The following is a 26005-nucleotide window of genomic DNA, read 5'->3' as shown; positions in this document are numbered from 1 at the left end:
CCTCCGAGCTGTGTTGTGAGGGGCTTTGCCCCGCAGTGGGTGTCGCTGCGCCTCTAGCCCAGCAGCGCGTTTCTGGAGGGGACAGGGGCCTCCCCCTGTGAGCGCCCGGTCCCCGCTGGCTCGCTGCTCGGCTCCCGGCCGGAGCTTGAGTCCGGGGGGGGGGCACAGGGTGTAACTGCAGCTGAAGCCTTTCCAAGACTGCTCGGGACTTTCTTTTGTTCGCTTCTTCCAGTTCTTTGCTCTGAAGACGTTTGTGGGTTTGGCTAACAGCCTCTGTGTAAAGTTGGCATTGTTTCTTAAAGTTTGCTCTTCCCTTTGAATGGTTAGTAGTTGTGCAACAACCTCGCTACCTCAGCGAGTTAGTATCTAATCGGTTAGGAGCTTACAGTATGCTGACTACTAATACTGTTCATGAGGTCTACTCGGTGTACCTGGGTAGTGGCTGTGTGAGTTAAAGCTATCATAACCCTGCTGCATGTATCCAGTTGTTAATAAAAGCAGAATTCAGCATAAAGCTCTCTACTGCAGATGCTATTTCTGTAATAAATTCATATTTTAAAATAACTTTTAATTGTAGATATGGTCTTGATAACTTGGAAATGGATTGAGCTAAACAAAAACAGAGTATTAATTCAAAAGTGTGAGTGGTAGGGATGGATCCTGCACCTTGAGATGTGGAGTTTGCTCAGCTGAGGAGGTAAAGTAGACCATGATTTACACTGTAGAAATAATTCTGGAATAAGTGCATGCTTATGTGTATAACTTCTTAAGGTACTAGAGATAAGTATCTTGAGATATTGGATGAAGGAACTTGAGGTATAGACTTAGGGTCTTACAGACTAGCTCTTAGGCAACCCTTGCCTGGAATCTTTTAACCCTGTTAAGTTGTAAAAATGACTAATTCTAATAATGCTGTACTGAGTCAGGCTGGGGTGGAGTTCACTTTCTTCATAGCAGCAGGTATGGTGCTGTGTTTTGGATTTCTGGTTAAAACAGCGTTGGTAACACGGCAGCGTTTTGGCTGTTGCTGAAGGGTGCTTCCACAGCATGAAGGCTTTCTTTTTTCCTACTCAGCTCTCCACTCCCCTTGAATAGGTTGGGGGTGGGCAAGAGATTGGAAGGGAACACAGACAGGAAAGCTGGCCCAAATTGGCCAAAGGGATATTCCCTACCATATAATGTCATGCTCAACGATAAAAAGATGGGATGAAGAAAGAAGAAGGTGGGGCAGGTGGCTTCCAGGGTGGTGGATGTTCAGAGACTGGCTGGGGCACTGGTTTGCCTATGGTAGGTGGTGAGCAATTTCCTTTGCTGCACTTGTTTTTTGTTTTTGTTTCTTTCGATTCAGGGCTTTTTGTTTGTTTATTTTCTCTTTCCTTCACCTGTTAACTGTCTTTCTCTTGATTAATGAGTTTTCTTGCTTTTGCTCTTTCAGTTCTGGGCACCTGGTATAGTTCTTCATCAGACTGATAATTAATCTGTTGAGATTAAGTGATGCTTTGAAAGTGATACTTTCAAGGAATAATGTGGATATGAGAGAGTATAATCTGTAGTTCTGGCAGCAGAACATAAAATGTCGTGTTTGATTCCAAGAGTGAAGATATAAAATGTTCCTTTCCATTTGGAAGGAATGAGGAACTTGGATGTGTTCATTGAAGTTTTGTGGACATCATGTTTTTACATCTCTGTTGACTGGGATCCTCCCTGCATTCTATTAGTAGCTAGTGAAGCTTGAGAGAACAGGTCTGGTTTGATGGCCAACAAGTTTTACCTTTTCTGCATTTTAAATCTAATACTAATTTGAATGCTTGTCTTGACTTCACCAGAAACTCCACTGGAGACTTAGGTGAAATACTTGAATAATTTCCTGCAGACCTGCACCTCTGATGGACTGATGTTGTGGGAAGAACTGAAAACAAAGAGTAGGAAATAAAAACAAAATTACTCATCAGAAGTGTAAATGAGAGTGTTTTATGGTGAAGTGTCTGGAGTTGGAGCTTCCATTGTTATGTTTCTTGACACTTTTGGTACCAAATTTGAGCTATAGCAGGGGAACTATGGTTCTCTCAGCTCCACCAGATTCTAGATCAGGAAGAGTTAGGACTTTTGCTTGGACTTGCCACAAGATTTCTTTATGTGTATCTCATTCCCCTTTAATAGACAAGCCTACTCTAGGGTAAGATTGAGTCTTTTTTTAAAATGAAGTTGTTTGGTTTTTTTGTTGGGGTTTTTTTCTCAAATTAAGATTTGCTGTTCTCTTTTGGTGGTTGTTTTCTTTTCTTGATACAAGCTTACAGAGAGCAAGGTAAATGAAAAAGCAGTAACTAGAGAACAATTCAGGTAAACTAATTAAACAGAGTTAAGTGACTTTGAATGCAGTTCTTTTAGAATTCTGATTACTGTTGTTTGTAATGCTTTCTAATGATGCTTCTGTCAAGTTGCAGTTTTTATTGACAAAGATAGTTCTTAAGTTGTTAACTTTGAAATAACACATAGCCACTGAACGAAAATGTGTTTTCTAAAGATGTTTTATTTCCTTTCAGTACTGTTAAATTATGAAGGCATTTTGAGGCCCTAATCAACAATGGAGGAAACAGATAGGGAAGCAGTTGCAACAGCTGTTCAGAGAGTAGCAGGAATTTTTAGCGTCCCGATCAGCTGGATAAGGTGGAGCAGTATCGCAGGAGGGAAGCTCGTAAGAAGGCTTCAGTAGAAGCTCGACTCAAGGTACCAAGTTTGATAAACCTGGGTGTCCTTGGTGCAGTGTGAATGTGCTTGCTTTTTTTTTTTTTCCCCTTTCTGTTTTTTTCTTCTACATTTTAATCCAGATAGTTTTAAACCACAGACTTTAATTTTGGCTCTGCGTCCAAAACGGAAACTTTGCATCCTAAAAGTAACACAAACTAATGCCATGTATCTAACTGAAATTTTATTCAAGCTTTTCAAGTGTTCTTATGCCCTGAAAGTTCTCCAGTTTATCCATGGACAGCTGCCCTCATGCTGTATAGCCTGTCAGCCAACAATGATTGAGTGCTGAACTGGTAGCACAAAATTGATGATTGCATCTGGAAAAGATCAGTCAGTTTAGTCTCTGACTTTTATATGGGTTTATGGAAGATAGCTAAAATCTATCACATTCTTGTCTCTTGTGGAGATGTACCCAATAATTTTCCTCCTCTTTCATGTTAAATTAATGATTGAACTTGATAATCTTAAAGGTCTTTTCCAATCTAGGCAATTCTGTGATTCTGTGTGTACATGTGACTGCACACACGCACATGCATGCACACAGGCTTAGCCTGAAATATGAGTAAAGTTGTCCTGTGTTTAGTGTCTATATGTTACTGAATTCTGTGTTTTCTTCATTTGATGGTATTCACTAGCCAACAGTCATCTTAGACCACGATATTAAGTAATTGGAGTAATTAGAACAGTGTTTTGGGAAATATTTTAGAGTTTACCAGATCAAAATAGCTGTTATACACTGCATCTAATATTTCAGAATAAGTTAATCTTACAACTATTTGATGGCTCCTTCTTTGTGGGAGTCTGCATGAAGTAGAACAGAGCCTGTCTTCTTTCACAGTGAAAAAATCTGTTAGCAAATTACACATTAATTTTTGTCTGTAGCATAGAAACAGAAATTTTCCTGATGACTTGGACTGGGTTTCTCAGATTTAAGGCAGGATGCGTATAGTGGAGTCTATTAATAATAGATGGACTGTTTAGTTACTGTGATCTATTTATAATATATGAGTGCAGTCACTGGCTGCTTACAGTGGTGACTAAACACAGCTTTGTAAGTTTTGTAAATGTCTAAATCCACTTCATAGCTAGGAAGTTTCCTTGTCATTTTCCTGAAGTTGCCTTAACTTCAGTCATCTGGGGATGGTCAGAAATACCTGTTCCAAAAAGAAGTACAATACCCCTTAATCCATTCAGGATGCATTCCTGAAACAGGTGATGGTTAGTGATGCAATGGATGGCAAAGCAGTTTTCCCATAAGAATTACTATAATAGATGGGAGTACAGAGAGGATGTAAGAAGATATACTCTTGCTCTGTATTTAAATTGTGTATGTGTATGGTGTAGAAGATGGAGAGACAGGGTCATCAGGATTGTCAGCTGGAGGAGTTGGTGATATTTTTAGGTTGGATCACTGTTAAAAAACCTCAGCTGCTTCATCTGTGTGAATGAACACGTAAATCTTTTAGTGTGAACATGTTGGTGCTTCTTTCTGACTGGATATGCTTTCATTTTTGTCATCATTTTCTTCAGATGAATGAAAATAATCAAGTCAGTCAAGGGTGAAGAGTGGAAAACCAGGGTAATAGTTGTGTGCCACTTACAGGGATGCAGCAGCAGAGATCTGGAATGGTGTTCTGCCCCAAAAAAAAAGCATCTCCTCCAGTTGGTTATCTTACTCCTCTCTCTACATCCTAAACCATTCTATGATTCTACGATTCTATGATCTTACTCCTCTCTCTACATCCTGTCCCAAATATTTAGTTATGTCGTTTTCTTATGTCCTCCTCTGCATTTCTTCCTGAATTATATAAACTCTTAAAGGAAAAATTGCTTTGAAGTGTGTAAAATATCTGCTGCATGCGTGAGACCGATGGTGGTTAGTAAAGGAGTATTTTTAAGGGTTGGTAGCAGAACTCCGAAATGATGGGTGGATAAGCACCAGCCAGCGCTGGAGGCTGATACTTCTGGGCTCTGCAGTCCAAAGTGTAGCCAAAGGGCTGCTCGGACTCTATTCCATAGCCAGAAAAGTTGTGAGCATTGAGAGCCATCTTTATTTGTGCACTCACTGAGTCCATGGGAGAACTGAAGTCTTGTTTTTCTCTCACCCTGGAGAAATACTGTATGCATATCCCAGGAGAGTTCCTAGTCATGGGTTTTCCTGAGTAGAGCCATGCTTGAATCCTCTACCTTTTGATTCTTAGGTGCTATACAATAATGAATTAGAACCTTAGGGCTCTAGGGAGACCAGGCAGCCAGGATCCTGGTTCCATGGCTTAATGCTGAGGGCTGTCACTTGAAAAGAGATAAAAATGAAGCTGTGAGCTCGGTTCCTAGGATGGCTTGATTTTGTTTTCATTTTTTTTAATACAGTGATGGTCAGTCCAATCTAAGAAGAATATGCATTCTAGGAAGCAAAGTCCACAGTGCTAGGACATGTCTTGCTCCCCACCTTCCTCCCCTGGCCCTTACTAACTATTAGAAGACAAACTGAACATGAGTGGGTGTCTGTTTTTAGAATTTTCCTTGGCCATTTGTGTCAGTGACCAAGGTTAGTGGCTGTTTCTGTTTAACATAATCAAGTTTCTGCAAAAGTTAAATAGGCAAACATTTGAAGATGTAATACTCAGATTTGAAGCTCTGCCCCAGAAGGAATTGAAATATCAAATTGGAAGTATTGAACATTTAGTGGTCATGTGATTTTTAAAATACTTTATGGTCAGCTTCGGAAGATTGTGTTCTGAGTATCACATTGAATGTCTGAGCATCATATTGAATTTCAGTGTCCTAATGACCTCAGTTCCTGTAGGGGGAAAATGTGTTAATGCAGCAGTTCTGTGGATAGCTAGTGTATAAAAAAAGCCTTACCACTGCTCAATTGTACTGAGTCTGACAGGAAAATACACTTCTATTGATAAAATCAGCTTGTCAGAATTTGAAAGTACATAAATAGCGGTCGTTTAAGAATTACTGCATTTTTCTGGGACTTTCCCAGTACATTTAAAACACAATAAATGTTGTTCATAGTTACCAGGATTTCCTCTTTGGCTTCTAGTATCAGACAGAAAGTTCCATGACTGCCCAAACTTTTTGGCCTTAAAAGTACGGCAAAAATGTGTTGGGAGTTTAGCAAAACTATTAGTACCTCATTTCTCTACTGGTTACTTCAGGTCCTTGAGATAGGCAACTGAGCTTTTGCTGATGTCTGGCCTTTGGCTTGTCTTTTGAAGTCTGTTATTTGCAGTTTCATTTCCCACTCACCTGATTTAACCTTAGTCACATCTTTTTAAAAATACATACATAAAAACATGCTGTAGATGTGATCTGATTTCTTTAACTCGGATGTGCACTGTAATGCATATTCTCTAAGATGTCTGGTTGTCAGATGATATTCAGGACTGTTTTGAAGGGTTGTTATTTCAAGTGTTGCCTGTCACAAGAGGTATCTACATCGAAAACCTCTCTTTATGCCATAGTACTCTAGTAGTTGGATTGTTGGTCTGGTTGTTGATGTTTCACAGCGTCATCACTTTTTTCAGTTTGGTTTTTTTGGTTGTTTTGTTTCAAATGGATTTCTTTTGATTATTTTGGCTTTCTGGCACCACAGGCAAGAGGGTGGGGTTTTTTAGAACATTTCTGAATTAATTTTTTTTAGAACATTTTCTGTTGCTAGTCAAAATTGGTAATTGCTTTAGTAAAATACTTTGTGAATCTGTATATACCAAGCATTCTGTTGAAACATCTGGATAAGTTTTCTTCTGATAACCCCCTTTGAAATGAATTGATGAGGGAAATGCAAAGAAATCTCATCTGCCTTCCCATGACCCTGGTTTAATACAGATTTATAAATATGATGATCTATCCACCTAAGCTCCTATGTTAGCTTTGTGGGTGAACTGGTTGTATCTAGGTCCTTTAAAACTAGATACAACTTCAGAACTTCAAAAAAAGAATGTGTGTGCACATTCACATGTCAGTTACACATTTCTAGTAAGCTGTAATACTGTCTTTTCAGTTATTTTCTTTTTCTCTGAAAAATGTTAGATACTGAAATTAAAATTAGTTCTTGAGAAATGTTGAAAATACAGAACTTATAATGATTGATGAGAGTTCTTTCCTTGTCTTTATGTTTGTATTTAAGGCAGCAATTCAGTCACAGTTAGATGGAGTACGAACAGGTTTAAGTCAACTGCACAATGCACTGAATGATGTGAAGGACATTCAGCAGTCTTTGATAGATGTCAATAAGGACTGGAGACAGAGCATCAACACCATAGAAAACCTCAAGGATGTTAAGGATGCTGTAGTGCAACACAGCCAACTGGCAGCTGCTGTGGAAAATCTCAAGAACATCTTTTCAGGTAATCTAATGTTCTTTATATAATACATCACATGCTGAAAGCCCTGTAAAATGTACTAACAGCTGTACACTTGTAAAGTGATGTCAAGAACTTTAAACCTCACTGGGAGTGAAGAATTAAGGAAGAATCACCTACATATGTTCAGGGAAGTAGCTGGTAACCATTTAGTATGTATCCAGTCTAAATTGCGCTGTAAGAACTTCTAGTCTGGCTTATTTCATCATCAGACACAGGTCCTAAAGAGACTTCTTTCTAGCAATCAGTAGCAGGGATAACATGTTTAGTAGAAAAGACTGAAATATGCAAGTGGCATGTACAGAAAGAAAATTTGGAAAGATCTGGGATGTTGCCAGCCAGTTGTGCACTTTCAGCAAGCCATTTGTGTAAAAATAGTCCCAATTTATTTTAGGAAGCAAAAATTTTTGCAAAGAGAGGCAAAATATGAAGCAGCAAGGTCTCCAGTCAGAGATTCCCTGACAGTCTTTCTCACACAACAGTCAGGAGCCTCAAGGATTTCTGTTAATGTTACAAGCACAAGTATAAACTACCTGAAGTTCTGTTTTAACTGTGCACAGTCCTTGCTTCAGAATCAGGCAGAAGAAAGAAATTATACATGGGAGAAACTTCTTCCTTGCACGAGTGCACAACTACAAAGGTTTGCAAAATTAAATAAGATTAATGTGATATAATGGATACTGAAAAGATAAAGAAACTGGGATTATCTCTTTCTTTTTATGCAGCCTTTTTGGTGCACATTTCATTCCATCTTGAATCAGGGTAATTCCTTGCCAGGGCTTTTCTGCTTATAAGTAATTTTAAGAATTTTACCTCTATAATGGGGTAAAATTTACTTCATTTTATATATTTCATTTAAATAGTCCTTTCTCTCCTGTTCTCTCCTGAGAGTAATTGACAAAATATACCTATAAAAAATTTTTTCCCAGTCATACCAGGTTGATTTGTTTAATCTCTGTAAGAGTTTATCTAACTGCTACAGTACCACAGTGGGATACAGTGTGCAACTTAGAGTGATATTTCTATTTACATGTAGTGTCTAGCAATAAAAAACAAAGAACAACAAAACTCTGTATGTACCAATGCTGAGTTATTTTGGGAGTGTTGTTTTATTTTACACTGATGAATGCAATTGAGACAATAATCCCTTTCTTTTCTGGCCTTTTGAGAGATTTTTAATGTGAAGCACTTTTCCTCATGATTGTTTATAACTTCACTTTGAGCACAACAAATGTTTTATAAACCAAGTGGTTTTCATCATGATTGATGATTGTATGTAACTGTCTTTTCAGACCTTTTTTGGGTGTGCTAGTTTTATCACTAACTGCCTTTTTTGTAGTGGCAATTTTTCTGCTTGGATTTTCAGTTCTTTCCCCCACAGGGTCCTAGTTCTTTTCTCTAGTATTCCTCAAATACTGAAAAACAATAAAGAAAAAAAATCTTCTAAACAGTTTAGCAGCGCAGGTAATTATCCCTGTTCTTCATCTGTGCCTTAGGCAAGCAAAAACTCTTCATTCAAGAAGGAGGTAAGATTCAGTATTTGTTGGGTATATGTAGCCTCAGGTTCAATAGGGTAAGTGACTTTTAGTCATGCAAGTTACTTGCTTTCTTATACAAAAGGCTTTTACTGCAATTTGTTTCATGGTAGTCTTTCATTAACTCTTTTTCTTTTTTCTTTGTTTAAGAGGGGAGTGAGGGAGAGAAAATAAATTACGTTCTGTTGTCACGATCATCTTTGTTTAGCCACTGATCAAAGGCACATTATAGTTAAAGTATAAAGATACATAGCATTTACTATGAATTATTTAATATTTCAAAATAATTTCCTTAAAATTATTTCAAAAGAATTGCTACAGCTGTTCTCCAGCTTGTTTCCTAATGCTTTTATGGTCTTATATTTATTTGACTGTGTTGTTTTGTTTTGGGTTTTTTTGCTGTTGTTTCAGTTCCAGAGATAGTCAGGGAGACCCAAGATCTGATTGAGCGAGGGGAACTTCTGCAAGCTCATCGAAAACTGATGGATTTAGAGTTTTCTCGTGATAACCTGATGTATGAGCAGTATCGCATGGACAGCAAAAACACACATGACATGAACCTCATCCATACGTACTTTGGGGATATGCAGAAACTTTCTGAGGAGTTGGCAAAGCAACTTTGGATGGTGGTTCAAAGATCTCTTGTTACAGTCCGTCGAGATCCAACCTTGCTTGTTTCTGTTGTTAGGATAATTGAGAGGGAGGAGAAAATTGATAGACGCATGTTAGACCGGAAAAAACAAACTGGGTTCATACCCCCTGGCAGACCAAAGAAGTGGAAGGAAAAAATGTTCAACATTTTGGAAAGAACTGTGAGCACACGAATTGAAGGCACTCAAGCAGATACTAGAGAATCTGACAAAATGTGGCTTGTGCGCCATCTAGAAATCATTCGTAAATATGTCCTTGATGACCTGCTCGTGGCTAAAACCCTGCTGGATGAACGTTTCCCTCCACATTATGACATTTTCAACAAACTGTTAAACATGTACCATCAGGCTTTGTCCACCCGCATGCAAGAGCTTGCTGCAGAGGATCTGGAAGCAAATGAGATCGTTAGCCTTCTGTCTTGGGTTTTAAATACATACAAAAGGTAAGGGCCCCTCATCATTCCTGTTAGCAGTAGTTGAGAGCAAGTATACAAAACAGTGGTAATATTTGCACGTCTATTATATAAGAAGAAAAAGCAAAAGAGGAATAATAGTGAAGAACTTGCTGGGTTGATATTTGTTATGCATTTTACTCTTTGGGAATTGCTCCTTAAAATTTGTTTGGATTTTCTAATATGTGATTTATTTTTCTTAGTAGCTTTGTAAGCTTTAAGTTTTAACACAGTTAAAGACCTGCTTGAAGCTACAGTCACCGTGTATTTGTGTACCAGTTTGGTGGAGTATTGGGAAAAGCAGGAGAGACCTGAGAGCTCATGTGTGTGAAACAGAATGTTTGTTGTTGGCCACAGCCCCAGAAGATTTGTGTTGTTATTAAATTTCTATTGTTCTTTGCAGGGGTTGGGACCGTTTCAGTGTTGCTTCATTATGTTAAATGGAAAGAATGTACTAACTTCCTTCAGGTTTTCTCTCAGAACTGTGTGGTGATTTATTTATTTAGAAGGACTTCTGCTTACAGGTTGTCTCCTGTGATACTCTCAAAATCTTTTTCAGTGCTGTGATTTGTTGGGGTAACTTAAGCAATATGCCTTTTTTTTTTTTCATTCTCCAGATAGGAAGAGCTCAAATGGCAACTGTAGTTTTTGCTGACATGTAGTTACTAGGGCAACTGGTTTGTTTGGGAAAAAGTAATGCTGTCCTTTCTGTGGCTCAGGACTGTAATCCTGTTCTCAATGGCTGGCATTGACCCAGAGTCCACACTGTGTGCACTTCTGCCGCCTTCAGTTGTTCAGTCTCACTAATTCAACAGATTGGATGCTTCGTGGGTTTAGAGTATATTACCATAAAGCAAATAAGTAGGAGATAATGCTCCTTTGTGGAATTTTTATAACTAGCTTTAAGATTAATGTTGTGTTTAGAACTCTGTGCTTTACGCTGCAAAGTTCTCCTGGTTTTCTTCCCTGCAAGGAATATGTGTGTGTGTGTATATATAGATATATATATGTATACCCCTGTGCAGGGTGTGTGATAGATGCAGCTACTAATAAGGGTACAGCTACTGATAAGGTAGAGGAGCTGAGTGCACTGGCCTTTTCTTCTTTATTAATAGACAGCCAGAGGAATAACTCCACAATGAATGAGAATCAGAAATATGTGAACCCCTCTACCTATAGGGGCATGGCTCAGGTGCCCAGGTTCTTTGTTTATGTCCTGGGCCTGATGTTCTAGTAAGACAGCATTGTGTTTATTTACAAAGCAAACAAATCAATAAAGGGATCGCTCCTGATAAAGCAGGTTATGTGGCCTGTAGCACCTGATGGCAAAATCTTGGAAAGGAAGTGAAACAGAGAGGCGTAGGTTCAGTACAAGGTATCTGAAAATACACTTCTCCCTTGTATATCCATGTAACAAGTATGATGGAAATTAGAGGAAATTAGAAAAAATGAAGGCTTTGAGTTTCTCTCTTCTCAAAAGGAGGAAAAAAAAAAGCCTGAGAGGGCTGTACAGTAATTATATTCTTATAGATAATGATAAACTGTTATAAAGAGGATGATAATTAGCTGTTCTATATGTTTGTAGTGGACAGTGGAAGAAGAAATGAGCTCAGGCTTGTGAGGAGGAAAAGTAAAGCTCTCAAGCAAGATCGTTGCAGAGCTTACTGGATCTCAGTCGCTGGACATCTCTTAACAATATAATAAGCAATTCTCCATAGGGATACGTTTATAATAAACTGTGAAGGAGGATAGCCTACAAGACATCATGAGACCTGTGTTTCTGTGATATTTCGCCCTCTGTTCCCTACATGAAAAATAGGTTCTATAATGCTGTTCCATTCCTTGTATACTTCTATGGAAGACAATTTTGTCCTATCCAATCTTTCTCTACGTTTAATAAAAGTAATTGAATATTAGAGGGAATATATAAATTTGTGCTTGTGTTTGCTTATTACAGATGCACTTCAAAACCAGCTGAGAAAATACTGATCAATTAAGAGAAGCATTGGGTTTTTTCTGTGTAATGAATTGATAACAAAGCCATGCATAACCTCAGTTTATAATATTTGCAAGATAGGAATTTTAAAATAATCATGTTCTACTTTACCAGAGCGTGTCTTGGAAGCTGTTTTTAGAACTGTATTGAGCTCCTGGCTGAGAAATAATGTCATGCTCCATGTGGAATAATAGCCCTGAATATTTGAGTGGAATGCAGTTTTGCTATGCTAGATATATTTAAGTCAATGAGAGCTTTCAAAACATACTGCTATTAATAAACCTGTCCTGGGTTGGGATCAGGACTCTAATCTGTGTTTTAGGAAATATACAAGTTGTGTAAGATTCCAATGCCTGTATTTATAACATCATTTTATCAGATACTGATCAAGTGTTGACAGAACTGCTAAGAGAGTTCACCAGTGTTGCTGTACACATTGGCAACAGTCTTCACTGGAAGGAGCGATGCTATGCACCTAGCTGGATGCTGTCTCTAGATCAAGTACCTTTTTATGTAAGACAGGGCAGGATTGGTAGCAAGCCTGGCACAGGAGGAAGAGTAGAAGTCCTCTAAAATGTTAGTTTCCAGATAATACAGTTCTGGTTGAAATTTCAACTTGATTATAAACTTTTTGTTGAAGGGAAATAACTGTTCCTCATGGTTAGAAGCCTCCTGACATTTCTAAGAGGGTTGTCTTATCACTTCCTTTCCCCCAGATGCTTGAGTTGTGGCAGTCAGAAAAGAGAACTTGTGTATAGGAGGAACTTTAGTCTTTGGGGGTTAGAGGGAGGAGCCTGCGATCTTTGTTTTGGGGTTTCAGTTGATAACTTTTGAGAAGTTTAATGTCTCTGTGGCCTTGTGAAGTAGAGATAATGATGGTATAATGAGGCTAGAAATATTTTCTAATACGGCATAGTGCCATAAACAGCTTTTCACATTTCTCCTGACTATGCCTAGAGCAGGACCTGCTGTCACGCCAAAGGTCTGCCAAAGCTACATTTTGCTTTTGCATAGCTTTGTTTTCTTGTTTTAGTTACACAAGCAGCTAATTATATAACCTTATAAATTATAAATGCAAAATATCACTGTAAAGTATTAATTTTATATAATGCTTATAAAAATATTTTTGAAAGTTGCTCTAGCTTCTTCCAATCCTATAAAATCAATAATTTTCCTTTGCAAGCAAGTACAGCTAATGGTGCTGTTACAGTACAGTACCCGTGAAGTGCAATATCGATTTGGCATGCAAGATGCCTCCTCCTCTTGTATTGGGTGTATTTTCTACCAATGCAGGAAGCATAGGTAGATTTTCTTTTAACTTTGGTGTGGATGTGATATAAGTAGCATACCAGAACCTCTTTTGAGGTCCTCCAAGGAAAGTATTTCATACTTGTTTGTGATCTTTCCCATCCTGAAATTCAGAATGTGTAAGTCTGTCATCACCTCTGAAATTTAAGATATATAAAAATGTCCCCTATTAAGAGCCCACAGGTTGAACCCGTTGGCTTTTATGGAGTCTTAAGAAATCACTAATTCTTGTACATATGTTAGAAACACATTAGGGAGTTGAATATTTAAATTGTCTGTAATTTTTTTTAATATATGTTGAGCTATAGCTTTTACATCCTGATCTTTCTTTTATATAGTTTTATTTACATTTCTTATAAACGCATTTATCATTGCAGTTACTATTTAGAACTTTTTGAAATGTAAAAATATAAGAAAATTGTCCTTCACAATGGTCATGCAAAATAAGCTGCATAGTTTTTAACTCTTCTCACTTTTCTTCAGTAATCTGCAATGTCTCTTTTTTTTTTTTTTTAAACTCAGCACAGAGATGATGGGAAATTCAGAACTGTCTCCTGAAGTGGATGTAAATTCTCTGAATCCTCTGATTTCACAAAATGTGGTAGACCAGCTTCTCAGCAAATATATGTCAACGCTTACTGTGAGTAATCATAATTCAAAGACGTTCCTCGGGTGAATGTGTAGCTGCATTAGTGCCTCAGTGCTGTTCCTCCATCAGAGGAAACTATTGCTGCAAAAGTGAACTTGATATCATTACTTTTATAAATTTTCATATACTATGTGTAGATTTGTTTATAAACTTATAATCAGATTATTTTATAGACATGAATCATGACATTTCAAAGAATAACTATACTTTACAGACTGTATTAATTATATTGTACTAGATTCATATCCCTAAAATCATGATGATAGTATGTTAGGTATTACTATACTCAGAAGCCACTCAATGGAGCTTGATCCCTGTAGTAACTATGTCAACATTTGATACAGATGTGATCTTTTCAAGGTAATCAGGATGTCCATGTTAGCCAGGTTGATTCTTTTAGCAGTCATCTTCCTTTCACGCCTGTCGACTGCACAAGTGTAATTTCCCTTTTTGGATGCCATTTCAAGTGCATCTTAAATATATTAAACACTGCTTCTTGCTTATCCTAAGAGTCACTGGAAATTGGTCAACTACACGGCAAAGGGGTCAGTATGTGATTGTCAGGTTTTTAAATGTATTTTTCTTTAAAGATACACTGTTGGTTACCTCTGAGACTGGATATTGGGATAGTTGGAACTTTGGACTTGCTGTTCTTACATTGCTGAGTTGAATTCCTATTCCTCCAAAGTTTAGGAGGTCTGCCAAGCAGAGGAGGGAGTTTTTTTGCTTCTTTGGATGTGTTAGCTACTAAAATAGTCCAGAAATAGCAACTACTTGAACTTGATATTCAACACAATAATATGGACCAATCTTGTTATGTCTCAAGGAAGTTGCCAGTAGAGACTCTGCTTAGTGTTAGTTTTACTAGGACTTTTATGCAAGTTTATTTTTATGCACTTACCTTTAGGACAAAAAACTCCCACTAGTTTGTTTTCTCAAGCTACATCTGGCTTGACTTAGGAAATGCCTTTGAATTAATTGTTCCCTCTTAAGATGAAAAAAGTAAACCTATATTGGTTTTTCAGGAACGTTTTTTCCCTACTTACTGAAAAATATTATATATAGAACATTAATGTATTTATATTCTATAAATAAAATAAAGCAAAGCTGCTATTCTGTTTAGCTCAGAACTGTTTTCTTTGTCTGGTTTTGTTATTTGGCTGTATCTTCTTTTTAAGGCAGAAAATACTGAAACTGCCTATCAGTTTCACAGAATTCAGCCTGGTCCAATTTTCTACCCATTCTCCCTTGCACTTCTACTTTATTTCTTTTGATATTGTGTTTAAAACTGTTTATAAACAAAATATAACTAGTTCTGTTTGGGTAAATGAAAGTATTTCCCAAGTGCAACTCTCAACTTAAATACTGCTATTTAAGTCAACAAAACAATCTAATTTTCATGAGAAATAAAAATACAATAGATTTTAACAGACTTTTGATGGAATTTTTTTTCTTGTCTTTTTTCTGGATAGTGTGCTTGTTGAATGGGAGGAGAGACAGCTATTGTTCCTCCATCACTATGTTCTGCAGAACTTAAGTTCAAAGAAACACAACTCATTTAATCTAATAGTGGGGTTTTGTCCCCAACGGTAACAAGCATCAGTTGCCTAAAATGTAGGTAAAAGGAATTACAAGCAGATATGCACTAATTTTTCTACATTAAGTATTACCCTATTTTTTCAGTTGTTGAAAAACTGATTTTGAAACCTAAAGCCTGAGGTTTAAATGCTTCCAAAGGTAGTAAACATGTTGATTCTGACAAACTGACTTGGTCTTTGTGTTTGGAGCACTCCTCTTCCAAAACGTGCCTAAGCACGTTTACTCAACTACATCATTAGTTTACCAGTACTAATCTTTGTCAATGCAAATTTTGTCTCTGTTACCTGTGTCCTGTAGGGCTGACAAGAATGGTCAACTTTATCTGTTACTGTGCCACTCTTCATAATGGAAATGGCTGATATTCCAAATACTATAGTGGGGTTTCTTGTTGTGTTAAATCAAAAAAATCTTTGCCTTTTCTTGGTTGCTTTATTTAATGTAGTCTAACATCATTGGCTGGCTACGAAAAGCACTGGAGACCGATAAAAAAGACTGGATAAAAGAAACTGAACCAGAAGCAGATCAAGATGGATACTATCAGACTACGCTCCCAGCTATTGTTTTTCAGGTATAAGAGAACTTGGTTCTTCTAGAAAATCTACAGAGCAATACATACATTTGGGAGAATGGAGGGATGGGGGGTGGGAGGGGACCAAAGTGTTTGGAATGCCATTGTTTCTATGTCTATTGAAGTATAAGTTTTTTACTGTAGAGTTGTTAGTTGGGAGGGACTGTTTCTTTCAAGGGTTTTATTTGCCTTTTTCACTTTAATACTTAGTGACTTAGTTCTTATTGTGTAGATCAGAAACATGTTTTTCCCAGCCTGTTTAGTTGATACTTGTATTTAGTTACCTGCTTTTGCTTAGATCTCTTCATGTACATTTGTAATATAAGCCCACCAGATGAGATGTTTGTAAGTTACTAGAATATTGTTTGTTAACATGGTGCTGAGGTAGTTAGGCGTGTATTTGTTCCTATAAATTATTATACAAACACCTTAATACTGGAAAGAAAAGCTCTGTTGAAGATCAAAAATGTTGCTGTTTAAACACTACTTCAGTTAACATTAGTGCCTGTCCAAATTATTAAATAGCCTCAAAACAGAAAAGATAAGGCTATTCCTAAGATCTTAGGGGGGGAAAAAGACAAAAAATACCCCACCAAAATACCGAAGCAAAACAAAACAAAAAACCCAAAACAACGTGCACTGCCCTGTTGGTAGTAGAAATGGGAAGTTTCGAAAGCAATCCTTTATCAATCAGAAAAATGTCAGCTTACTTTGCTCACTTTCTAATTTTTATTCACAAATATTGTGTTAGGTACCTTAAATGAAAGATAAATGGTCTCTTCTTCCTGCATTTGTTTCCCACTTTATTTTTTTCCTGTCTTTGTACCAGGATTTTTGCTACGTTCTTTCACATTTGTTTTAGTGCCAAGGTTGACTTCATCTAATTCTTTTCAGAAAGTGTGTGATGTCAAAGAAACTGGTGGCTGATTGGCTCTGATGTCGTGCTGTCAAAGGCTGCAGTGTTGAGATTCATGAAACAATGAAACTTTCCAAATCATCTCAACATAAAAGCAGCTTGTGTTTCCACCTGGCTTTGTACCCTTGCTTTCTAGTCCCACTCCTCTCAAACACAGTTCCCTGTAGGTCACCTAGATCTTGTGCCTAGTTGTTCCTAAAGTTTAGGAGTCCCTTCTACTTCATTAGTGTGAACTTACTGCTTTCATACATGGGCAAAGGAATTCAAGTTATAAGGTTATTCATTACTAGCTGCAGGAGCTGACCCAAGAACTTAGATCCACTGTAAAGCCAAATTCCTAGTGAATTAGAAATAAGTACTTTTTTGGCTGAAGAAAATGCAACTCTTTTTAGTATCAGGAGAAAACTGCAGCATACATTAATGGTTGTCAATAATTTATTAACTACACTTACGGAAATAGTGATTTTTGGTTTAGTCAGCAGCAGTTTTTATGTGCTTGTTTAAAAAAAAAAAGACAGAAAGGTAAAAAGCACATGTAGAGCTGGTGCTATTGACAGTCTCTAACATGATAGGAGTTCTGTCTTTGGTTTACTGCTGATAAAGGCCTGTCTATAACTAAACTATTTTTAACTTAGATGTTTGAGCAGAATCTTCAGGTGGCTGCTCAGATAAATGAAGATTTGAAAACAAAGGTACTCCTTCTATGTCTTCAACAAATGAATTCATTTCTAACCAGGTAACACAATTTTTAAAATATAAATGCTTTATCCTGCCTCAGTCTCTCTGTGTTCCTACAGTTCTAATGCTTGTTTTTCCTGTGAATGTTTCTTTATTGTTCTCCTATCACATCTATGCCAACCAAGCCTTTCTTCCATTTCATTTTCTTGCTTTCTTCCTCCTTTCTCCAGTTTCACTGCAAAGTTCTTCATGCTGGTGAGTGCCACTTTCACTTCCTTTCTGCAAATGACTCTTATTTTTTCTTTAATCAGTTCCGCTTTCAAAACTATATCTCTTCTCATAAGGAAGACAGAAAACACCTTCTTGGCTGGATTCTGCCCAGAACAGAGATTAAACGTCATATGAGCAGCAAGCCCTTTATAAAATACTTCTAAATACCTGACAGACCTTTATGGAGTGTTTGGTCCTACAGGTCCTACTTAAGCTATTACAGATTTCTGTTGGTTTAATGCCGTTCCTGGTGTATGTTACAGGTACAAAGATGAAGCACAGTTATATAGAGAAGAACATCTTAAAAATCGTCAGTATCCTCAGTGCTATGTTCAATACATGATTGCAGTCATCAACAACTGTCAGACCTTTAAGTAAGTCTGCATGTTCCTGCAGTATCTTGGGGAAAAATAAGTATTGTTATTTCATTTGTAATGCTGCATGTTCCCAGGACCTTCTCTCTGTTTGTATACAAAGAGGGTTTCAGTTCAGATAGTTTAGCTGACTAAACAATGACAACAGGTTTAAATATATTACTGTTTTAGGAGGCAGATATTGTGATTGCTATTGCAAAAAAAAAGAAAATTTAGTAGCAGTGCATCAGTGGATGATGAAAATTGTTATTTGTCACAGAGAATCTATAATCAGTCTGAAAAGAAAATACTTGAAAGTTGAAACGGAAGACACATTGTCAAGCAGTCATACAAGCATGGATGCAACTTTAGACATCATTGCCAAAGAAGGATGCTCCAGCCTGCTAGATGAAGTCTTCATGGATTTAGAGGTTAGAACAATTTTTCCTCAAAAAAAAAAAAAAAAACAAAACAACAAGAAGTATTATTTATAAGGAAAAAATAATTCAGGAATGAAGTAGTTATGAAGCCTTTTGATTGCTATACATATTTCATGTGGTGTGCTAGCAAAATGTTAGTAAACGTCAGTGTTGTTCTTCATTGGTATAGTTTGTATGTAGGAGACTGAAAGGTTGCTTCGTTATACTTCACAGAATCATTTTAGCCAGGAGCTTCATATATAGTGAATATTTTCTAGCAGATTGTACTTAGTCTTATACTTATGTAGTTGTGTTTTAAGAATTATTTGGGAAACTTCTGCTGATACTAAGCTATCATCTTTGTACAGGTGCAGTACACCTGTAACTAAAATAGTTAATTGACCCTAAAGGTAGGCCCTTTCTAGCTCATAAATTTCTAAGTTCAAAATTGTAACTTTTTGTATAGAATCCCTCAGGAAAAAAGAAAAAAACTTTTTATAAAAATCAGGAGTATGGGGAGGGAGACAGGGAAATTAGAGAAATAGGATGGGGCAAAGAAGGGTGCTCTGGGACTTGTTAGATTTGTAATACTATTTTGAACTAATGTAAGCACCTTGAATAATTCACAGAAAGATGTGGGAGCAGTGTTTATTTTAAACTTGGAGCTCTTAAGCAAAACCTTTGTTTCTCATTAACTATGCTCATCAATTATGAGAAGACATTCTATCTTCTTTAATGACCATTCTTTGAAATTAATTAACCTCAAGCTTCACGTCACTATTATAATTTATAAAATACTGTGCTCTGATATGTAAAGAACTTTTCCTCTGGGGAGAACAAAGCCAGATGGGTATGTAGATGTAGTGAATACTGGAATTATGTATTGTGGAGTTCTGAGAAAGGAATAAAATGTATAGGCCACCTTTTGAAGGAGTGTAGTTTAGAAATATATGGCACTTAAAATTGTTTCCTATTTTTTTGTAACTGCACTGATATGATGAAAGTGTCAAAAATTTGTTGTGATCAGTTGTTTGTTACCTTCTCAGCCACATCTCAATGAGCTGATGACAAAGAAGTGGTTGATGGGGTCTAATGCAGTGGGGACTATCTGTGTCACTGTAGAGGATTACTTCAATGACTTTGCAAAAATAAAAAAGCCTTATAAAAAGGTAGGTGCAAAATATTCTCTGATGATTTGCTAATGTACTCTGAGTATCGTGTTGGTGTGGAATTTCTGAACACTGAATGGAATTCAGATTTGGAATACAGAAATTGGAATTGATTCATCACTGGAAATGAAAAAAATGTTCAGAATCATAATCAAGTCTGAATCTAACACTTCTCTCTCTCATCTATTTTGTTCACTGCAATATAGTATTTGCAAAGACAGATCAGAGTTGCAGGATTTAGTCCAGAAAATGTACTGGCATGTTACTAGATTTTATTCTTACCAGCTTATACTTTTTTACCTTTCCTCAGAAGTTTGTAGTCAGATAAAATTAGCTCTTCTGAAACTAGTTTTGCTGGCCTCTAATTACCTTTTTATTATAGATACACATTCGGTAATTTCTAGTTTTAATATGTATAATGAGGCATAGTTAAATTGATGCCATAAGGTTTACCAAATGCATAACTCGTGTTTAAAGTGCTGTTACAGCAGTATAATGTGCTGGGTTAGGTGTTTTTATATGATTTTTCCCTGTGGTCTGTCACTTCTCTTAATTATCCTTTAACCTTTTAGTATTATTGTACTTGTCTTTATCCTTTATTGAATTAAATTCAGTTTTGTATAGTTAAGATAGCATATCTTAAATGATTGCCTAAGATTTAGGAAATGTTTTAAGCTAGAAAGATCAGGATTTAGGTGAGATCTTTGAACAAACTCTTACTAAGTAGAAGTGCTTAACAGACACAGTCTCAAATCATACACTTATTCTTTCTTACTTTAACTCTTAAAGACATGGAAGGAACTGCTCAAAGGTCCTCTGATGACCTCTTAACCCTCAGTATTTGCAGATCCTAGAGGCCTTATTATGTATGTGAATTATATAAATTTTCAGTCCAGAAAAAGTAGACAAAAGAAGGTAGGTTGGTCCTAGAATTAGTCTGTATTTGTGGAACAGCTTTCTTTTCCAGATCTGATTTGTTACTGTGAGGTAATAGTGCTTGGCATGAGTTTCTTTAACTGTTAGTACCAATCTCTGCAGTCACATGTGTTTTATCATGTAGCGTTTATTGCCACCTTACAGGGAACAAGATCACAAACATTCTTCATACCTACTACTCCACTGTCTCCTAGCATGAAAAAAAATCTCCCACACTGGACACTGTATGTGCTGGCACTGGATGGGACACAGTTTTTGTTTCCCTCGTTTGGGGTGGACATTTTTTCTGTTTTAAAATATTCTTGGTTAACCCTGTTTTGAAAATCCAGTTTCTAAAAGCCACATGAACAGAGCACCTGGGTAAAGACTATAGCCCAATGAGTAGGACCCTGTTCTGGAACAAGGTGGGATCTGGATCGTTCTTGGTCACTCTACTTTGCTGTTTTTCTCGCATGCTCCATTGTTGCACTGTTGGCTCTTCTTGAGTGTTCTTTTCCTCGGGTATAGTAGCAATGTTCTTCGCTTACTTTTCAGTGGAATGGGGTATACGTGTCAGTCTCCCAAAGTCTGTTTCCTCTGTGTAACTGGCATCAATTCCACAAATGCAAGAGAAGCCATCTGTGGTGGTTTAACCCACAGGTAGGACCATGCGGTCCTGCACTCACTCCCCTGACCTGGTGAGATGGGAAGGGAATCACAACAAAGGGGCCACGGATTAGGAGGGGCACTGGGACAGCTCACTCGCCAGTTATGGTCACAGGCAAAACAGACTCAACTTGGGGAAGAAAAATCAATTTAATTCGTTGCCATTCATCTGAGTAGCGCAGTGAGACATAACAACCACATCACTGTAGCCTCTTCCCCCACTACCAAAAATGTATTTCCAACCCCCCCCCCCAACCCCAACACACCAGCCATGCACAGCTTTTTTTCCCCCAAACCCAACACACCAGTCATGAACAGTCAGTGAACTCTGGTATTTCTGCACTGTCTCTTGAGAGCAGGACTTGGAATCACATTTTCTGCCTCCTGGATGAAGGCTGTGACTTCCAATACTTTGCAATCTGTCATTTTCTCTTTTCTTGTTTTATTTTCCTTCCCTGAAACCTTTTTCCAAACTTTTGACTGAAACTGGAAGCATATGTTGATTGAAACTAAAGCTTGATAAATACTAATAAAATACAATAAAAAGTTTGTGACTACCTGTTATGCAGGCTTTTTCTTAATCATAAGTAGCTTTGCCACCATGCTTAGGAGAGCAGGGAAACACACCTGAGGACTTGTGGGATTTAAGGACTCTCCTTACATTAGAGTTCTTGCATCAATACCAGATGCTTCACTTTGTCACCAGTAACTATTTCCTATAAAAATACAAGTGCAGAACAGCAAAGCAGTCAAGGAAGTTGTGAGGTGATTGCTGCTGACTCTCCAGGCTTCTTACCAGACCTGACCCAGAGCACACAGAATCACAGAATGTTGGGGATTGGAAGGGACCTCAAAAGATCATCTAGTCCAATTCCCCTGCCGGAGCAGGAACCTGAACGAAATTACACAGGAAGGCGTCCAGGCAGGTCTTGAATGTCTACATCAACCTACAGATAACGTAGGCAAGATTTGCAATGCTTTATGCAGTGTACTGGAGTTCTCCAGCAGAAGCCTCTGTGATGGCTGGTCATTCCTTGACCAGATATAAAGAGCAAGGCTTCAAGGCCAAGCACAGGTCTGTTCTGAAGGTCATTCAAGTTATTTCATGTTTGTTCTTCTACCTTTGGATATGCCTGTGCTCCTCAAAAATAAATTCAGATGTATGATTAGAGCATAACTTGGTCTTATTGTTTCTCTTTCTCATAACTGGCACATCCTTTCCATTAGGGAAGGACAGATTTTCATTTCTGTTACCATTATGAAAATCTAAAGCCACTCAAAATGGTGATCAAGTGCAAATACACATTTCAAAGCCTAATTAATTGTTCGAAGACCTGCAAACATAGCCATTATGTTTAGTATCACTGGCATAATGCACCACCTCTTTCTTTTCTTTCAGACAATGACTATTGAGGCCCATCGGAGAGTGGTTGTGGAATACATCAGAGCAATCATGTTAAAACGTATATCCTTCAAAAACGCGGAAGAGAGAAAAGAGGGTGCAGAACGAATGATCAAAGAAGCAGAACAGTTCAGATTTCTGTTTAAGAAGCTTGCAGCTGTAAGTATTTGCTTTGGGTATTGCTGGTAACCTGGTAATTTAAAATAAAACACACGTGTACTGCGTGGGGGAAAGCGGCTAGAGTGAGGTCTCCATGTCTTCAACATGTTGGGTGACGTGTGAACATCAAGGATGCCAGCCTAGGGCGCAGACGGAGCTTCTGAACACACACAGCCTCCTGCTAAAGCTCCTGAGCACTGGCTTCTACTGCTTTGTGTTTATACAGCTTTATATCTGCGGGTGAATATTTGAATGGCCTCACAGAGATAGATACCCTGACTTTGTAGTCGTAAGTGAAAGAAAAAAAGCAGTTGTTTGTTGGAAAAAAAAGTAATAATTGAGCTTTGCTTTTCCTGGCTGGAAGAAAGGGCGATACTGCATTGAACAGATGCAATTATTTATTACCTAAGTAACTTGCAGTGTTATTCTATTCATTTAGAATAAACAAGACAAGTATGTTGATCCCATTTAAAATGCAGTAGAAATAGAGAAGACAAAACAGTATTTGAGAAACAATGTACAAGATGGGCCTAAAATGAATACCAAATCTTTTTTTTAACTGCATAAGGAGCAGGAATCTGCCGGAAAGCTCCGAGGGCCAACAGATGACAAAATGCAGAAAGAATGCAGAGAAAGATAAAGCCTGAAAAACTGAGGGGGGTGGGGAGGGAGTGGTGTTCATCTCTGCTCGCAGTGGAACATGTAGGGGCCACTCCTGCATCAGAGCCCTTTTTTATGTGGGATTCCCTGTCAGATCTGGTTCAGATTAAGGCATTGATAGAAGAGGTTATGGAATAAATGAAACGAGCAATACCAGATCGGCAGGATCAGATCACCTGGAACTAAGAGCACTAAAATAGTCCAGAGATTAAATAGATATTCCAGTTCAGTTGATCAGTTGTTGAAAGCTGCCTTGGTGGACAGATGACTGGAAGGAAGCTAATGCAGGGACAGTTTTTAAGTAATGTTTCAGAAGAGATCTGGCTTCACATCAGTTATTCCTAATGTTTGTGCTGGCGAATTAGCAAAAGTTAAAGACTAAAATGCATCACCATGTGGATAAATGCAACATATATTTTGTAAGATATTACTTTCTGTACTGATATTCTGAGGGTAGGTCAGAATAAGAAGATGAGGATGAAGAAGAACAGGGAACGAGGGAAGAGGCTTATGGTGATGATTCACAAATACCTTGTTTTCTTAATGTCTGAAAATTCAGCTGTTTGGGGAATTCAGCATCATTGTCAGACAAAATACCAGTTAAAGGATTGCTTGTAGATATTGGTGGGGATTGCTTTTGTTTTGGGGATTTATTTATGTATTTCTTTTTCATCTTGCAGGGCTCTGGAGAGGACACTGAAGGACTCTGTGACATCATTGAAGCCATTGCAGAGGTTATCAAGCTAACTGATCCTTCACTGCTCTATCTGGAAGTTTCAACTTTAGTCAGTAAATACCCAGATATCAGGTAATTCTCTTTGCCCTAAAAGTTGGAAGACGGATAACATCACAGTTTCTTTGTAGTCTTGGGTGAATCTTAAAACAGCATGTAAATGTGTTCATATTTTTCATATTTCAGAATGTAGACGCTTTCTTATGAAAAATAATGCTAATATAAAATGTATGTGACCTGGACTAGGAGGTACATGTACTTAAGCACTCGGTGTTACAGCAAAGGAATACTGAAAATACTTCCATTCTGTGTTTTGGGGAGACAAAATACATTTTAAGAGTCCTAAGAGCACCCAAAATAGTGCTTTACACTGAGCTGGAAAAGCCAGTTCTGAGTGACTAGAGATCTGATTAAGAATTAAGGTTCATGCTGAAACTGAGTGAAAGGATTGACAACTAAGTGATATTTTTGACAGTCTTACTTGTGTGAAGTTTCCTGCTAATGCCAGTTTTACTGTTTTCCTTTGCCAGGGATGACCATATTGCAGCTTTGCTGACAGTGAGAGGCGATGCCAGCAGAGATATGAAGCAGACTATCATTGAGACTTTGGATCAAGGTCCAAGCCAACCGAATCCAAACTATGTGCCAATTTTTAAAGAAATTACAGTTCCTACTCTAACTGTGCCAAAACTTCTTAAGTAACTGGCAACTCCGTGTTTGTGTGTCATTACTTGTCTGGGATCAACAGGTTTGAAATACTTGAGGGGAAATTTGGCAATGCTATTTCGAGTAAAATTCAGTATACTCTGAAACTTGCTAGGCATGTTTCTTTCTAAAGACTTGGATGTGGGAAAATGTAATCAGATTTCTGAGAGAAGATGGATGTAAAGGTCATGTTTGAAGAATAGAGCTTCTCCTGGCCCAGGAGGCTTTTTACTGACCCATTTGTTACAGCCAGTTTTGCTGTCAGCAAATACGTTTTTTCTTGTGGAATATGTCTGCATGGTGCACTGCAATGCCGTATAAAGATATTTGTACCAAAACCAACAGAGCTGTATTAGTGCTGGATATACTAATGTACTTCGCTTACAACACCTAAGCAGACTCCGTTGGAACTGTCTTTATATGGCACTGCATTAAGCATATATGAACATCCTCAATCCACTTTCACATTATACTTTGTGTATGTACTTACTTTTGTGTAAAATAGTTTATTGCAGAACACTTAATTATGAAATCAGTTTCCTGATTAAGGGACTGAATGAAATTGCTACTGTGCAATTTGATTATAGGGTGAATAACTAAATAAATACACGAGGTACAATATTTTTGTTTTTTTATCAATTCACTAAAAACACCACTTAAAGCACCACCTGTTCAATAAAATGTGAAACCCTTGCTACCTTCAGCTATGTAATCTTTGCATCCTTATAGATTTACAGTAGACTTACAGTTCTGGCATTTGTATACATAACTCGCTTGGCCTGTGAACACCCAGACCTGGTGCCATTTGCCCCCCCTCACTGCCTCCTCTTTACCTGGAAGAGAGATGTGCAAGGTCAGCAGGTTCAACAGCGTGTGGCTTTTTTCATTGATGGGGAACATGTCACAAAGGCTGAGGACAGTGCAGTAGGGCATCAGGTTGATACCTCTGTACCTGAGGAGTTTTAGTGAGGCCTGGAGGCACTGCGGCTCCCATGGGACCTTACACTGTTCCTAGAAATTGCAGCTGGGGCCGGGGGGAATTAGGCTGATTTTTGGAGGGTTATGTTCAGCCCTCAGTTAGG

The 26005-nt window shown here is 37.8% G+C and overlaps 1 protein-coding gene across 1 annotated transcript; it reads left to right on the top strand.

Annotated features, from left to right (window-relative positions):
• Window positions 1–2584: 2584 nt before the first annotated feature.
• On the top strand, window positions 2585–25356 carry LOC104529302 (exocyst complex component 3). The gene is given in 13 exon segments (XM_010173575.2): window positions 2585–2642; window positions 2645–2727; window positions 6887–7106; window positions 9068–9749; window positions 13585–13702; window positions 15753–15878; window positions 17430–17530; window positions 18006–18116; window positions 18376–18526; window positions 19561–19683; window positions 22664–22825; window positions 24166–24293; window positions 24749–25356. Coding segments are annotated over 13 exon segments (2235 nt in total). The 3' UTR covers window positions 24921–25356.
• Window positions 25357–26005: the final 649 nt, after the last annotated feature.

The sequence above is a fragment of the Antrostomus carolinensis genome, unplaced genomic scaffold (genome assembly GCF_000700745.2).
Source record: "Antrostomus carolinensis isolate BGI_N321 unplaced genomic scaffold, ASM70074v2 scaffold21098, whole genome shotgun sequence".
Lineage (NCBI taxonomy): Eukaryota > Metazoa > Chordata > Aves > Caprimulgiformes > Caprimulgidae > Antrostomus > Antrostomus carolinensis.
This window is presented reverse-complemented; position numbering and strand designations above follow the sequence as displayed.